We start from the raw sequence: 15042 nt of genomic DNA on the forward strand, positions 1-15042 counted from the left end.
GAAATTTGTTTGCGTTCGACCGATGAATTGGAAATTTCTTTGAGTCCCGTTAGAAACAAGAATTTGTATATTTTCCAAAGTTACTGGCAATAAATCGTTGATTTATAACAAATGGATGATTATTCATCGTGGCCAGACGATCGTTAACCTGCTACGCCCTGTATTAAATTTATTTCGTCGCAACATAAATTCCTAGAAAATTTTTCAATAGAAATACATATTTCAGATTCGTGCAAAAATGTTACCATTGTATTCAACTATCACAAATCAATTCACTTCTCTCACGATTTCCTTAATTTCCCATATTTAAAAATACATACATATCCGTTTGAAAAGATGTTTGCATTCGGTGCAAAATTCACCGATTTAGCGACAAATTAAAACCAAATTTCTTTTATTCCTAAGCTACCCTCCAAACCCTTAAACTATATATGGCAAGTTTATGGAACCCTACCAACAGCCCAGTACTTTTCCACTGCTTTCACTGTAGCCTTCCTGTCCTGCGCAGTACCGATATTTACACAAGGGAACGATATGTAAGTAGAGAAATGGATACTCACTATATAAATCGATCTATTAGGTTGTCCCAAAAGTTCCCAAATGATATAAGTCCCAAAACTATTATTAAACAAAAAAAGGTTGTGTACCTATTATTTCCTTACAAAACCTAGTACTTGTTATATATACGATACAGTGGATACAACCGATACTAAATAATAAATCTAATATTTCTTATTTCGATCTTATTATACTCTTCTTATACAAAATTAATAGATTGTGATATTTGTTTTGTGAAAAATAAATTATTTTGTAAAATTACTCTCGTATACATTATACGTGTATTTTAATAATTATACATAGATAATCTAATAATGCAGAAAAGTCTATGATATTTATTAAAAAAAAATTTTGTTTTCGAAAGTCAAAAAATATATGCTGATTGAATTATTATCGTTGGACTGTCACTCAAATTAAGAATAAGGATTAAGGACTGTGTTAGCAGATCAATTCGTCTATGAGACGAACGCAGTTACAAATAAGAGGGTGTTAAATCAATTGGAACTGAAATAAGCACAGTCATGAATCACGAGTGCATCTATCAATTGAACTCTTGGTACAAAGGCTACGGCAATGACGTTCAATTAAGAAAATTGAAAAATTTATGGAATCGTTGGTTAAGAATATTTCTAATCAAATAAGAACAGCAACTAGTTTAACGGAAGTTCATACTCAAATTGTAAATGAATTTTATAAAAGCACGTTTATATACGTTTCGTTACTTGAAAAACGAGACTATTTCATTTTGAAAATATCGTCATTTGATATTTTAAAAGTTATCCTTGAAGATATTATAAAACGTTTTCGCGTGTACTCGCGAGATCGTTATACCGCTTTTAAGATTCCTCTTGGCACTTCCTTTTTCGATAATTTATTAACAGTCGAAATACAGAGAACTGCTGAGATCCAACGAATGCAAAGAATACGTGGCAATCAATTTTATCTCGAAAATTACATGTACATTTGAGAGATTTACCAATTAAATTTAATTCTTTACTTTAATTCTTTGTATTCAATGAAAGTCTACTTTCTGTGAAAGCGATATCTGAAATAGAAATCTCGCACATTTTCCGTTCGAATAACCTAGCGTTTAATCCTACACCTATTAATATTAATAGGGAAATTACAGCGACATCAAAATCAATGACTGAAAACTGAAGAAACTATGTGGATTACGTGATCTTTATCGGCGTGAAATTTTCTATAAAAATGACTCAAATCGACTTTCATTTCTCGAATTTTACTTCAAACAATTTATATAATGAAAATAAATTGTAAAAGCATACGAATTCTTATCGGGTCGATTCCGTTTCGATTTTCCTATGCTTCTCAACGACTCTCGTGATTCTAGACTCTTCGAAAAAATTGAGAATTTATATTATACATTTTAAATCTTCGGTCAAAGGTTAAATATTGAACTTTATGTTTAAAACTTGCACGTTTGCCCTTTCATATTATTAAACGAGACTTTTAACCTTCCGTTTCTGACGTCAAAGCATCCTTATCGGAAGTTTAACGTCAGAGTATTGATTAGAAATTCGGAGCAAGTGCAGATGCAGCAGCATGATATTCCACGATTTGTGATCATTTCTGATCCCAGCAGGATACTTTTTATATATAAAGTTAAGATTTTAATTACCATGTCGAATAACAAATTAAAGTAACAAGGGTCTACTGATCAAACGTTATCGATAATATAGGTATTCCTTTATCAATATTTACAGTGTAAGTTTTCGAGATTTTTTGTATGTAAACATTTATACGCGTTATTACTAAATATTTGATTTTTGTATATTATCATTAAATCCACGAAGATACGTTACGGTAAATAATTTCCAACTGTAGGAAGCTGTATTAATACGTCAAATACAATCAATTAATACTTAATGATAGAATAATACATTAATACAATCAAATTTCAAATCTGAAGATGTATTTTAACGTAACTAAAACTAAATAATTGAGAATATAAACTTACACGTGACAAGAAGGATATACGTAATTGAAACGTATGTTTGAACATGTTTATTAAGAAGATTAGAATTTTATTGTTTTGATCCTGTTGTGTAGGATATAGTAAGGTACTAAACTTTGTCGTATAGGTTTCAGAATTTCTCGCTTCTAAACAAAGTTGTTTGAATACACGAAAGTCTGTTGACGTAGGAGCGATCAAATGTCAAACGCACATAAATATCTTGAGTTAAATGCAAACGTTTTTCTTCCAAACTGATCTGTAGTAATACGTATATGAATGGTACAAATCAAGAAAAAGTAAAAGAAAAAGAAAACAAAACGTTAGATCCTGTCAATAATTAATCGACATTTCTTATCCCTTAGTAACTAGTAACACTTTCTTGATTGCGACATGTTGACCAACTTTTAAATGTTCACTATCCCTATAGTAAAGTTAAATATCGTAACATCTGTTTATGTTAATAAACGAAGACGATATACATACTCGTTTCTATCCATATCCATTTGTCATTACTGTTAGATCGATTTGAAAAAAAGTTTTAACGACTACCCGACCTACCGTCATAAAATTACAGTTTCGCATCTATCTACTTCCTTAATTATTTGTTTTATCACGTCATATTTTTCGAACCGGGACAACGCTGTTTTCGAAATATACTTTTCACATAATCAAATTTATACTATCTCTAAAGTTTATATTAAACAAATATTCCTAAAATTACATTGAAAAATTAAATTAAAATTAGAAAAAGTGCTACACTTTACGTATGAACGTAACGAAGTTTCGCGCTTTCATTTTGAATTTCTTTTTTTAACGGTTGCTCCCATTTTCTGCATAATTCAATGCTTACACCAATGGCGACATTATAGCTAATTATGACTTACCTAAATATGACTTCTTGAAATGATCGACTCGCAAGTTTTCATACAGGAAGGTGAACACGTCCACGCCCATTTTTCCGTTTGCAAATAGAATAGTTGGGCTGCTGGAGCCCTACGCCAATTTTAACTTTTTGGAAAATTAGCGAACAACGACAGAGCTAATTTTCCGTGCGATCGATAAAACGTTTTTCGGACGCGACTCGAAAATTCTTGACCACTATTTACCAACTGATTACTGGACTAATTATTCGGAATGATCGATAGGAAAGAGAATCGGTAAGTGACGATCAAAGGAACGTCAAATTTAAAAAATAAATAATCAACAAACTCTCACAGTTGGGCGTGCTTCCTGTACGATCGACTACCCGAATTCGACTCTCCCGGTGGATACTGCTACTCCCCTCTACCCGCTCAGAACGTCATCGTGCAGGGCGCATGCGCTTGTCCCTATGGAACTACAGTATGCGTCTATGTTCATGCGTACCAACGATAAAAGACCATTGTGCAGAGGGCGATAAATGTTCGATTCGATTTCTCGTTTCGCAGGCTTTCAAACGGATTAATTAGGTACGTTAAACCGCGAACACTCGCAAACGATCGTACTAGCGATGACTTTAAGCAACGATTAAAGTCTTGCATTATAGTAAAATTGAAACCTCGCGCTATAGTATTAACGCAAACACGAATGTAGCTTGGAAGCTTGAAATGAAATCTTGCAATTTGGTTATGTCGATCATAGAGTAGTATTTATGGATTCTTGTCGAACTAAAAGTGTTTAGAAATCGAGATAACTGTTTGTTTTGTTGTTTGCTTGACACAGTTTGAAGCGGTTCGAACGCATCGCTAACTGTAAAGCATCATGGACCATGACTTATTTAATAGAGTTGAGGGTCGCATTTTAACTAGAGTATTAAACTTGTAAAGAGCTCAAATATTGTCTATTAATTTCAAGACGAACTCACACATCAACAAAATTTCTTTTCAGGACTCCAAGGTCAGACTTGTTTTCTGGAGAGAGTAAGATTTATAGAATATACGCTTTGTTGCGACAATAATCTATTATGTATTTGAAAATAGAACTTTTTATGCGTTAACTCTTCGTGACAGTATCCAAATTTTAACGTGTCTTTAAAACAATATCGCTAACATAACTGCATTTCTCGAAGTAATTTCTTAATTTTTTCTTAAAGTCGCATAAAATACAAAGTGTTTAATTGCACCATTCTATGTAGATAACTTAAGTCTGCGTATCAATTACGAGCAACAGAATTAAAAAGAACAACACAGAAATATCCGTATTATGCGCTATGGCCTACATTCTAATGAAACGCCTTACTAAATGAAAAATTTGCATTCCTCGGTGAAATTCCCATTCTGTTCGAGTTTCTGCATTTCGCGAATTCCTTCCAAACGATTGCAAGAATGAAGAATATAAGTTCGCTATTTGCCAGGTGGCGTGCTTCTTATAGTACAGAGAATAGTTCGAACGAAAACGAACTACGATTGTTCTACCTGTATTGCTCGCTCTTCCACCTCGTCATGAAAGCCAGTAAAAACCGAACGGTGGGGAGCGGAATAGCAAACTCGGCCGTTTCCTTAGGAAGGTAGGGGAACGGGAGGAGACGAACCATACGAAGATCATACGGAATGGTTATCCGTCACGCGTGTATCACGTGCTCGTTCGACCGGCCGGCATCTTTACCGTTTCTTGTCTGCATCCATCGCTGAATTTCTTGTGCGCTCAAACGAAAATTTCAAATCTGCCTTGTTTTTATCGAAATGCACGAAAAAGGTCGAACGATTGATAACAGTTGTTTAAATAAAACTATATTTGAGTTAATTTTTTAGTATGTACATAATTTGAAAAAGCATGCGCGTTCTATTTCCAACGAACCTTGAGATAACTAAAATTTAGATACATATTGTAAATGTAGACATCGTAGCATAATCATAAGCACAAGTACACCGAGGACTGACTCATGGTTAACGAATTCCTTTTCTGTATCTGAGTTTAATGTTATTCTGTCGTTAAGATTGTCACGTAGTCAAACTCGAAGATGGTATCCCGCTGGGTGTAGCCATCCACATACTATTTAGCAATTAAATTAGAAAAATATACCAAATGTCCAGCTGGACAAATTGTAAAGTACAAATTAAATAATAAAAAAAAAGGTTATCACCGATCAGCTGATCATTAAGGAAATAGAAGTATATAATTGACTTTTTGGTAAATAATTTGACGTTGAAATTTTATCATTATATATATATATATATATATATATATATATATATATATATATATATATATCTTATAATGAATTTTACTGAGCTGCAAAAATAACATGAAAAATAAGCTACTAATTTGCCTCGTGTGTTATAAATCTTTATAAGATGACATATTCCTACACGCTCTTCTATTTATTCCTAAAGGCCAGGAAAACCCGTACGATAATATGTGCATATTTAGTCATCTATGTCGAAGAAGTTGTATCGACGTTTACTTTTAAAAACGTTATGTAAAGTGCACTGCGTGTAACTATTTAACAAGGCCAAAAGATTACAGCAGTATCATAGCGAGGAACTTTAGATCAAGTTCAGAAGAAGCTTGAAGAAATATAGTTGCGATTAGCTAATCAGTGCGGTTTATGACTGTCACAAGACATTTCCTGCTTGTACATTGTAAAACTGACACGTGACAAATATTACAAACACATAGCTCAGGTCGTTTTAGTATTGCTCGTTCGTCATAGTTGAGATCTATCGACCTCGCATAACGCGTTGGTATTTTCCAATTTTTGGACCATTTCGCAAGGCGTAAGATCTTGTGAAATTAAATCGTTTGAAAAATAAAGAAGTATATTTCCAACTGATGTTACGAAAAATGAGATCTCAAGAAAAGACCAATCTACTTTAATCCATTTTTACACAAATATATTATTCAGGTAATAACGTCGTTCTTAAGAGACAATTAACAAATAAGCATTATTTCCAAGCTTAAGATAAAGCTTTTCTCGAAAATAAAGTTTTATCGTATATTTAAACGGGTTCGTTTACGATGTTGTTTAACACGAATCATCAAGTTGTGCCGAAACTGTTGTAAAAATTTCTCAATCAAATATTACGGTTGCTTACGCAGGGAACACACATAACGGGAAATATGCCTATTAAGCGAATAGTTAATTGGCATAAATGGAGAACTATCCTCTTTTCGATCGAACGATGTTTGCAAAGAATTGAGTTACTTTGAGGCACATGTTACACGCATTACATCTGTTTAATCATTCTGTAACAAATACCATAGGCTAGATGTGTGTGTAGACGTTCACCGTCTACGTGGCCTTATTTTCCACCGCGTTATTTTTAGTAACTGGAACGGGTTAAACTTTGTTAATTTAACGATAATCGTTTATTTTGATGAGAGAATGAAAACCTTTAATTAAATATAAAATTTTATAGCGCGTCGATGTATCTGTTATCCAAATAAAAATGTTGACAGGCAGTCGGATAAAATTTCTACAAGTTCAAATTTTGTTAATTATTATTTCAGAATATTATACGAGCATTAACATCGTTGTTTTATTATTTCAGATAAAATTAAGAGAGCAGATAATAATTGTAATAACTTTAACATGTATGCTCCTGCCATTGTTTTGATCTTATTTTATTGAATATAACTATTACTGTTATTGCAACATAATCAAGACTATTATCTCTGAGCCAACTGAATCACTTTGTTAATTTCTAATGGAAGCATTATCGTATAAAACAATAAACAATTATTGAAAAATGAAGACTATGTTTATGTCTTATTGATACATCTTGTTGTTAAATCAGCAGAAATATCAAAACACTTCGATGTTTTTAAAGTATGAATTGACGCTGCCAGTAATGTATTCTGTTGTTTGCCCTCGTTTATCGAGAAGCGTTCTATTCACTATTGCATAACAATGTGCGATGACGACCGAGAAAGTGCCATGAACGCGTCACCTATTATTTACAGCATAGAACTGAACACCATACTGCTCGTTCGATAAAAGCGAATACAATGCTTTTAGCGGGAATATTTGATTTGAAAACGAATGCGAAAACGTATGTTCCAACGTGATTGCGTGAAAATTCCATTTTCTAGGTCACCGAAGCGCAAAACAGGAAACGATCGAAGGAAAGTAATTCTTCCATCGAGTTACGAAAAGGTCCTACGAGTAGCGAAACGTAATTACAACTAGCGATATAATTCGAACATTAATATTTCAAGCATCGCGTGATAAAATCGAAGTAACAGAAACAGAAACGTGACTAGAAATCATCTTTACAAGCTTTTGTCCCGTTCGATGGTTCTAGTTTCGATTACGATTCATTCGATCGTCACATGTCTTCCATCTACGGTATTGAACTTTACTTGACTTTCAGATACGTATATATGTATTATTCGTAATTGTTCGTACTCTGATATTAAATCGATGTAGATCTTCGATTAAATCGACGTTACAAAATTTCTTTGCTTAAAAATAGTCCATAAATTTTGGTTTACAAATTGAACTACACTCATGAAAATGATTGTATAATATTATATAAATATGTTTCATCGTAAAAGACAAGGCGATAGCGATGTAGAATTGTTTAAGCGTGATCGATTGCATTATTGCTGAACAGGAGAACATAAGATATATCGTCATTCATAATGAAACTGTAATGTATCGTATTCCGTTATCAACGTTCACCGTTGCTTCACTGTCTTTTTAAAAATAACTATTAAATGTAGGTCACTCGACGGTCACTGCAAAATTGATATTCGCATTCCTACTACGCCCACGAGTAGTCTAGCACGGTTTTGCCGTTCAGACATACAACTTTCCTGTCAACTTAAGAGGAATCTGCTTTCTCCGACCGAAAAATTTATCCACTAAAAGCCGCACTACGAAGAGACGATAGATATCAAACTTAAAGCAAAGTCGAAAATATAGTTCATCGCGATTTCTATAGCCGGCAATGTGTTTTTTACGTCATGACAAATATTTTTGTACGATATAGGAACAGGTGTGCCACTAGCAGACACGCGGATAGATGATCCAACATTGTATACATACAATATAAAATATAAAGCGTATCGATCGCGAATAAATAAATTCACGAATAAATTTCTGGCACTCGGGGCGAAATCGGCAAAAATCAGGACAAAATTTTAATCGCACATCGATGGACCGATCGAGAGGCGACAGGAGACGCAGATCGTCATCTTGTAATCTCGCGTAAAACTTACGATAGTAAACAGTACGACGACGATGATAATACCGCGATATACGAACGCGTCGATAGTTTCTCCAAGTTTGTATAATTTCGATTTACCGCCAAGGGAGGATTTTTTAAAAGCGCGGGAAAGATCCAATCGATGGTGAATCGACCTAATCCGAGCAAAATTGCCAAGGGGATCGCGTTAAAATTCAGGGATGAATTATAGAAAGGGTACTCACAGTCGTACGATAACGATGAGGTTTGAAATGAAAATCTTGGCGATTGGTTCACGACGACGTGCTCATCTGCGCCACCGATTTCAGCCACCTTGGTTAGCTTCTATTAGACTGCAGCTCGTATTCGTGCCACCTCTAGTGCGCCTCTGGCTGATCCTCGCTTTTCAACTGCAACTATATACGAAGACGAGCTCTATCGGCCAACAAGTGATTCTAGATAGCGGGGCCTCTGCCTGACACTCTCATTGGTCATTGGATCGTGTACTTACTTGTCTTTTAGCGTGATCGTCGCGGGGTCGTCGCGGGGTCGTTCCGGGTCGATCTCCACCCCGGATAGAAAGTTCATGTACATCGAGGAATTCAACGATCGCCTTACCATCCGCGTTCATGGCTCTTCGTCTTCTGTTTGCGTATTTCCATACGGTAGTCGAACCCTTGTCACTCGAACCAGGCTGAGCTACTGCTCGTGAGCGAGGGAGAGACGGTGAACTTGAACTTTGCTTCGGGATCGTTTTCGGCGATGTAACTATTTTTTCGCTCGTTTGCTCGGTGGTACGATAAAAGATCGTTAGTCAATAGATAGCGAGAATGTGTCTGTATGAATGCAAACTACGTACACGATATTGATACGACGCTAGACGTTTTTATAATTTTTTATCGGCGAACATTCCGCACAATGATGTTTTCATGGTCGTAAGGAGGAAAGTGTGCAAATATTTCTATATTTCTTCTATTTGCTAATCATTCTGGAAAATACGTCCGCAAACACGAGGAACAGATCGTAGTTACGAAATTGAAAATTTGAATTAACAGTATTTTAATTCTACAATCAATCATACCTTTCATCGACACGTTTCAGTTCCACGAGATTAACGTGTCGGTTTTAGGATTGGAATTTTAATGTAAACGTTGCGTATATCGTTTCGTGCCATTTTTATTATATCCGTGTGTGTGTATACTTTCCTGTTGAAATACGTGTGTTATTCCTGGAAAAGTAGGAAAACGATGAACCGTTTCCTTGTGGTGTAGAGGGTTCTCCCAAAGATCGAAACAGGATAAAAAATATATAGCGTCTTGTTTTCTGGCTTAGATTTATAGCAGTTACGTAAAATCGTTAATGTACCTATGATGTGTACATAGATGAGAAGTACGTGACGAGTGGATACAATAGACGTATGAAATACATTGACTTTTTCTGCAATACGTTCGATGTATATCAACAAAGAAGCAAATTAATTGAAATGTCAATTATAACGATGTAATTAATACACTATCTGTAACTACACGTTGAATAAGTATGTAAGTAAATAAATCTGCCTTGACTCTTCGATTTCGATTAGCGACAACAACAAAGAAGAACAGCATGACAAAATAAGACGACAGATCGCGTCAAAACACTGCGCAATTCGAGCAAGCTAGAATACAGTCCGCGATAAAAAAAATAGCACACTCTGTAAAGTTTGTAATAGCGTGGGACAATATAGAGAGAGCATAGAAAATATTTATATACGTATTTAGCTATGGATTAATATGACGATAACTTCATTGATTTTAGCATGTAACTATTGTCCCTTGATTCTTAGAATCATATTTCATGGATGACCAGCCCGGTAAAATAGTAGCAAATATCGCGTGTTCTCGCTTCTCGTTTGAACGCGAGCAAACGACAAAGTCTGCAGTAAGAAAATTTACAACATAACCTAGAGAGATATTATACGCAGTTTGTAGAAAATGGAGAAAGACTAACGGATACTTAACATTGTCAAAAGAAAGCTACTCTCTCTCAAGGAGAGCTAAAGCTGTCGACAGAAGTCGAAAAGTTATTCATTTACTTGGAAGTGCATACAATTGCATACAATTGCATGGCGAAGGAGACGTACGGTGGGCGATCTGGAATTTTAACTGCATCGAACTCATCGCTATCGATGACTGCAAGGCAGATTGCCGAAGTTGCTGGGATAAAAGCGAATATCACAAATGTCCAAACGTCTTCCAGTGTTCTGAGACAACGCGAGTCAGCGTCGAGCTTTCAGGCGAGCAAGGGCATTAATCAAAGCGGAGTAGGGGAAAGATAGGCGATTGTTACTTCATATTGTACAAACAAACAGCCTGTTTTATTGTCCGTCGATTTGTTTACGCCGGGAAGCCGCGTACGGGCGACGGGCAATGACTGAGACCGGCAGTGAAAGTATTTGCAGCGGAAGAAACTGTAAAGAAAACCTCGTCCAACAGAGGTAAATCAAAAGACGAGATTGCAGTTTGCGGTAGAAGATATTCATTGGGAAAGGAAATATTTTAAATTTTGATTTTTACCGGCTGTAGCTCAAGATATAACGCAAAAGCTTAGAGTGGTCGGTACTGCTCGACTGGCTCCTATATCCTGTTTCTTTAAGCCTGCAGAGTTGCATAGTCTCTCAATAACACTTTTGCTACGGTCAGACTTCTCGAACTTTCCCAAACAACTATCTTATCTAATGTGTCTCCTCCATATCGCACGACCACGTAGAAAATATCATTGCAAGTCGCAACATCAGAATATCTTGTGACATGTTCTTCCTTCCAGCGGCAATACACGAAGCTGGTTTTGTACACGTTATGAGTTTCAAAAGACAAATATTCCTCAAGGCGAAGATACCTGAACCTTTCCAATCATCCGCGATAATATCCAATACGGAATTTTCTACCGACGAAGTTAGATGCTTCTCGTGCAAAATAAGAAGAACACGTTGCAAGCCAATCTGACAACTTCATAAAATCACCAACGACAAATAACAACGAAAATGTACAAACAGTTGAGTCGAACAACATCGATGCCGATTACATCAAATGCCTCCTTACGTGCTTCCACCTCTAGCATCGCGATTCAACCAGAGTCTTCCCAACAAACGGAGATTACAAATACAGGTACATATTAAAAGAGCATTATATCTACATCTACGGAAACGTCAATTATTCTCAATAATCCTGCAGATAATCCAGTGCAAACAAATTCAAACACCGCCTTATCAAAGAGCGGTATTAGACAGTACTGTTAATGAAGAAGGTAAATAAACGCAGGAAACTTTCCAAGGATGCCATTAACCATATTAGCGTTATGATTAGACGAGCAGAAAGCAAGATCAACGATCTTTAATTAAATATTCTTATGGATATCGTTCAGTTAACCATTTTTTTGGAAAATTCATCTGGAGCTGAAGTAGCTCAAGAGCATACGATATTAATTACATATCGGTACTAATTAAAATGTTAATCGAGGCTTACCCTGTACTAGAGGAACGAAGTATCAAAAATAGAATTAAACCGTCTAATACTTTCAGTGTCTGACGATAACGATTGACGATATATCATGTTGCTCCACCCTCGGTATCAACACGTTGTGAATGTGAACCTGGCCTTAAAGAATCATCTCTGCTGTCATACATTATATCTAAGTTATTACATATTAATTATTAATCACGGTATCAATTACGCTAACGACTATCGTACAATGGAACGTATAAATGGCTTTTTTCCCCATTTACCTCAACTACGAGTCTTGTTGAATAAATATCAGTCGGATATAGTTTGCTTGCAAGAAACCAACTTTGAACTCGCCATCGGACGATTCGAATGAAAAATTATAATTCATTTGTCACTAATCGTAACTCTCAAATCGTTAGTGCAGCTATGTTAATTAAAAGTTCCTTAATTACTAAAAAATTGCAAATCACCTCTAGTATGAAAATAATAACAATTCAAGTACGTACATATTCCTAACAGTTGCCGATTAAACGAGCTTGAAATAAACCAGCCAACCGACGATTTACCGAAACTCTTTATTATATCCGATAACTTATATATGTCGGAGAAGGAACAGGACATCATTCTTTTGGAATGTTTGGTCCCCGATACTTTAGTCCAGACTTTTTATTATAGCCGCACTTAAACAATAAAACTGAGAAATAGCTGTTTATGAGTCGACTCAATTATGTTTGCCGAGATTAATAACAGTGGGCCTAGGCTCAAAGTGATATAACGAGGTCGCTGAACGTAGCCACGGTCACGGGAGGGACGTGTATCTAACAGAGGTATGAAGCGATTAAATAGCTTTTCTTAAAAACAAAGATTGACCCGAGGGATACAGAGAGATACGGAGAGGAGTATACAAGGGCAGTTCCACTTGGACCGAGGCTCGATCCGATAACTTCGACTAGCCCGGTGAACACGTACATCGAGTTCCTAATCGCAATCGTCATCCCGTTAACCGTGTATTCGTTATCGAACCTAAACTCATCGTCACCGACATCTAAATTATTCACTCACCGATATCACTTGTTAACCTTTGCGATACATTCGCTTCGATAAATATCATCTGGTATACGACAACGATGGGCAATTCACAGAAAGATTCATTACATGCCCCGACTTACAACGTTACCCCGACGTATAGTTATGGCACCTTGTGAGGCTCTGGGAGCACAGACACCGGAGGATAAAAATTTTCGAAAAAATTATCCTCAGTGACAACATAATTATATCGAATGATCGTAAACCGATGCATTTCAATGTAACCAATGTGACCTATGGTGCAATCGATCTAACCTTATGCAGTCCTATCATAGCATACAACTGAGAATATATCGCATTCTCTGAATTATACGATAGCGATAATTTTCCTACTGGAATTAAAATTAATACAAATGGATCCACGAATCATGAGAATTTTTTTCCTCGAAAATTTGACTTGGCAGATTGGTACGAACATAGTCGATTAATCAACCTGAATCTACCTCCACCAGATATAAGTATTAACGCTGATACGCATCGAATTGATAATATAATCGAAGAAATTATCGCTGCATTAAGGAAAGCAGATGACCAGTCGATTCCCAAAACAACCTAATGCCATGCGAATCGAAATAATTTTTATAAATTACCTTGGTAAAACGCTTTTTTAACGTAATTTTTTTTAATTTTTAACGTAGCTTTTTAAAACGTAATTTTTAAAGTTACCTTGGATCGCGAGTCTCAAGTTAAAAACGCTTTAAACGGGCTGTTGGTAGGTACAAGAGGCATAAATGATCGGAAAACTTGATAACATTCAAAAAATATAGAGCAACAGCAAGAAACATAATAGGACGATAAGAAACTTCTTCTTGGCTAAATTTTCTGTCATCGTCAAATACATCCATCCATTCTAAAGTTCTGTGGAATAAATTAAAATTAATTCGAGGATCGTCACACAACTCTCGCTCTAGTGAGGTCGTGCTAGGCAAACCGAATAAACAAATAATTACTAATCTAAATAAAATACTAATAATTAATGACAAAATTAGGTAAAAATAATTACTAATCTGGATAACAATAAATATAGAATCATTTACTTGTAACAGCTTAATAAATAAATTTCAATAAATGATAAATACAAGCAACCCTAATATCCACCGCTATCGGAGGAGCCTATGGTATAGTATGTAAGAAAAGAGTTCTAAACATCTTGAAAGACGTAAGCTTCCAAGGGAATATCCTTTTATTCGTCGAAAGCTTCCTTAACGCAAAAAGTATAAGGGTAAAAGCAAATAATATCTGACCTGAAAATTGTTCGAAACGGTGTTCTCCAAGGCTCTGTTCTATGTGTCTGCCACGTTATTTTTAGTTGCGATAAATGAAATCATATCTATGGTAACCTCAGCAGCCAAAACTTATCTCATTCTACATAAAGGAAAAAATGAAAACGTGACGTAAAACTTTTCTCGAGATATCTGAAATAGATTTTAAAACTGGCCGATTAAATCAGGTTCCAAATTCTCCGACGTTAAAATCAAATTTATCGTCTTTCCCAGACATAACAACTGGACCAAAAATTAAATTGCATCTTGGCAACTCCGAAGTTGAACAAGTGGATAAATCTTATTAGATGTTCAAATTTTCGCCGTTGTTTGTGACAACAATTTTTCATGGCATACGTACGTTACAAAACTTAAAAACAAGCGTAATACGCGTAATAGTAATAGATGATACATGGGCGGCGGATAAACATGTTTTAATAAACACGTAAAAGTCCATTGTCAGGTCTAAACTGCACCATGGTTCAATCGTATATGGCGCAGCAAATAAAATCAAAACGAAAGCTGACAGCCAAAAACTGGATCCTATAGAGAACGAAGGTTGCTCTGAGAAT

At 35.6% G+C, this 15042-nt stretch overlaps 1 protein-coding gene across 2 annotated transcripts in view; it reads right to left on the minus strand.

Moving 5' to 3' along the window:
• LOC132914247 (peroxidase-like) overlaps positions 1–9049 on the minus strand; it is a 33817-nt gene extending 24768 nt beyond the window's left edge. Inside the window, exon 1 of one of the 2 annotated variants that reach the window (XM_060973194.1) lies at positions 8886–9049. Coding sequence is in view for 1 of the 2 variants with exons in the window: in XM_060973192.1 (XP_060829175.1) it covers positions 3418–3487 (70 nt within the window). In the remaining variant the exon portion in view is untranslated. Of the gene's footprint in view, positions 1–3417; positions 3805–8885 lie in introns of those variants that run through there. The other variant, XM_060973192.1, reaches the window with a different exon arrangement.
• Between the last annotated feature and the right edge of the window lie 5993 nt (positions 9050–15042).

Source organism: Bombus pascuorum, chromosome 14, assembly GCF_905332965.1.
Source record: "Bombus pascuorum chromosome 14, iyBomPasc1.1, whole genome shotgun sequence".
In the NCBI taxonomy this organism is placed as follows: Eukaryota; Metazoa; Arthropoda; class Insecta; order Hymenoptera; family Apidae; genus Bombus; species Bombus pascuorum.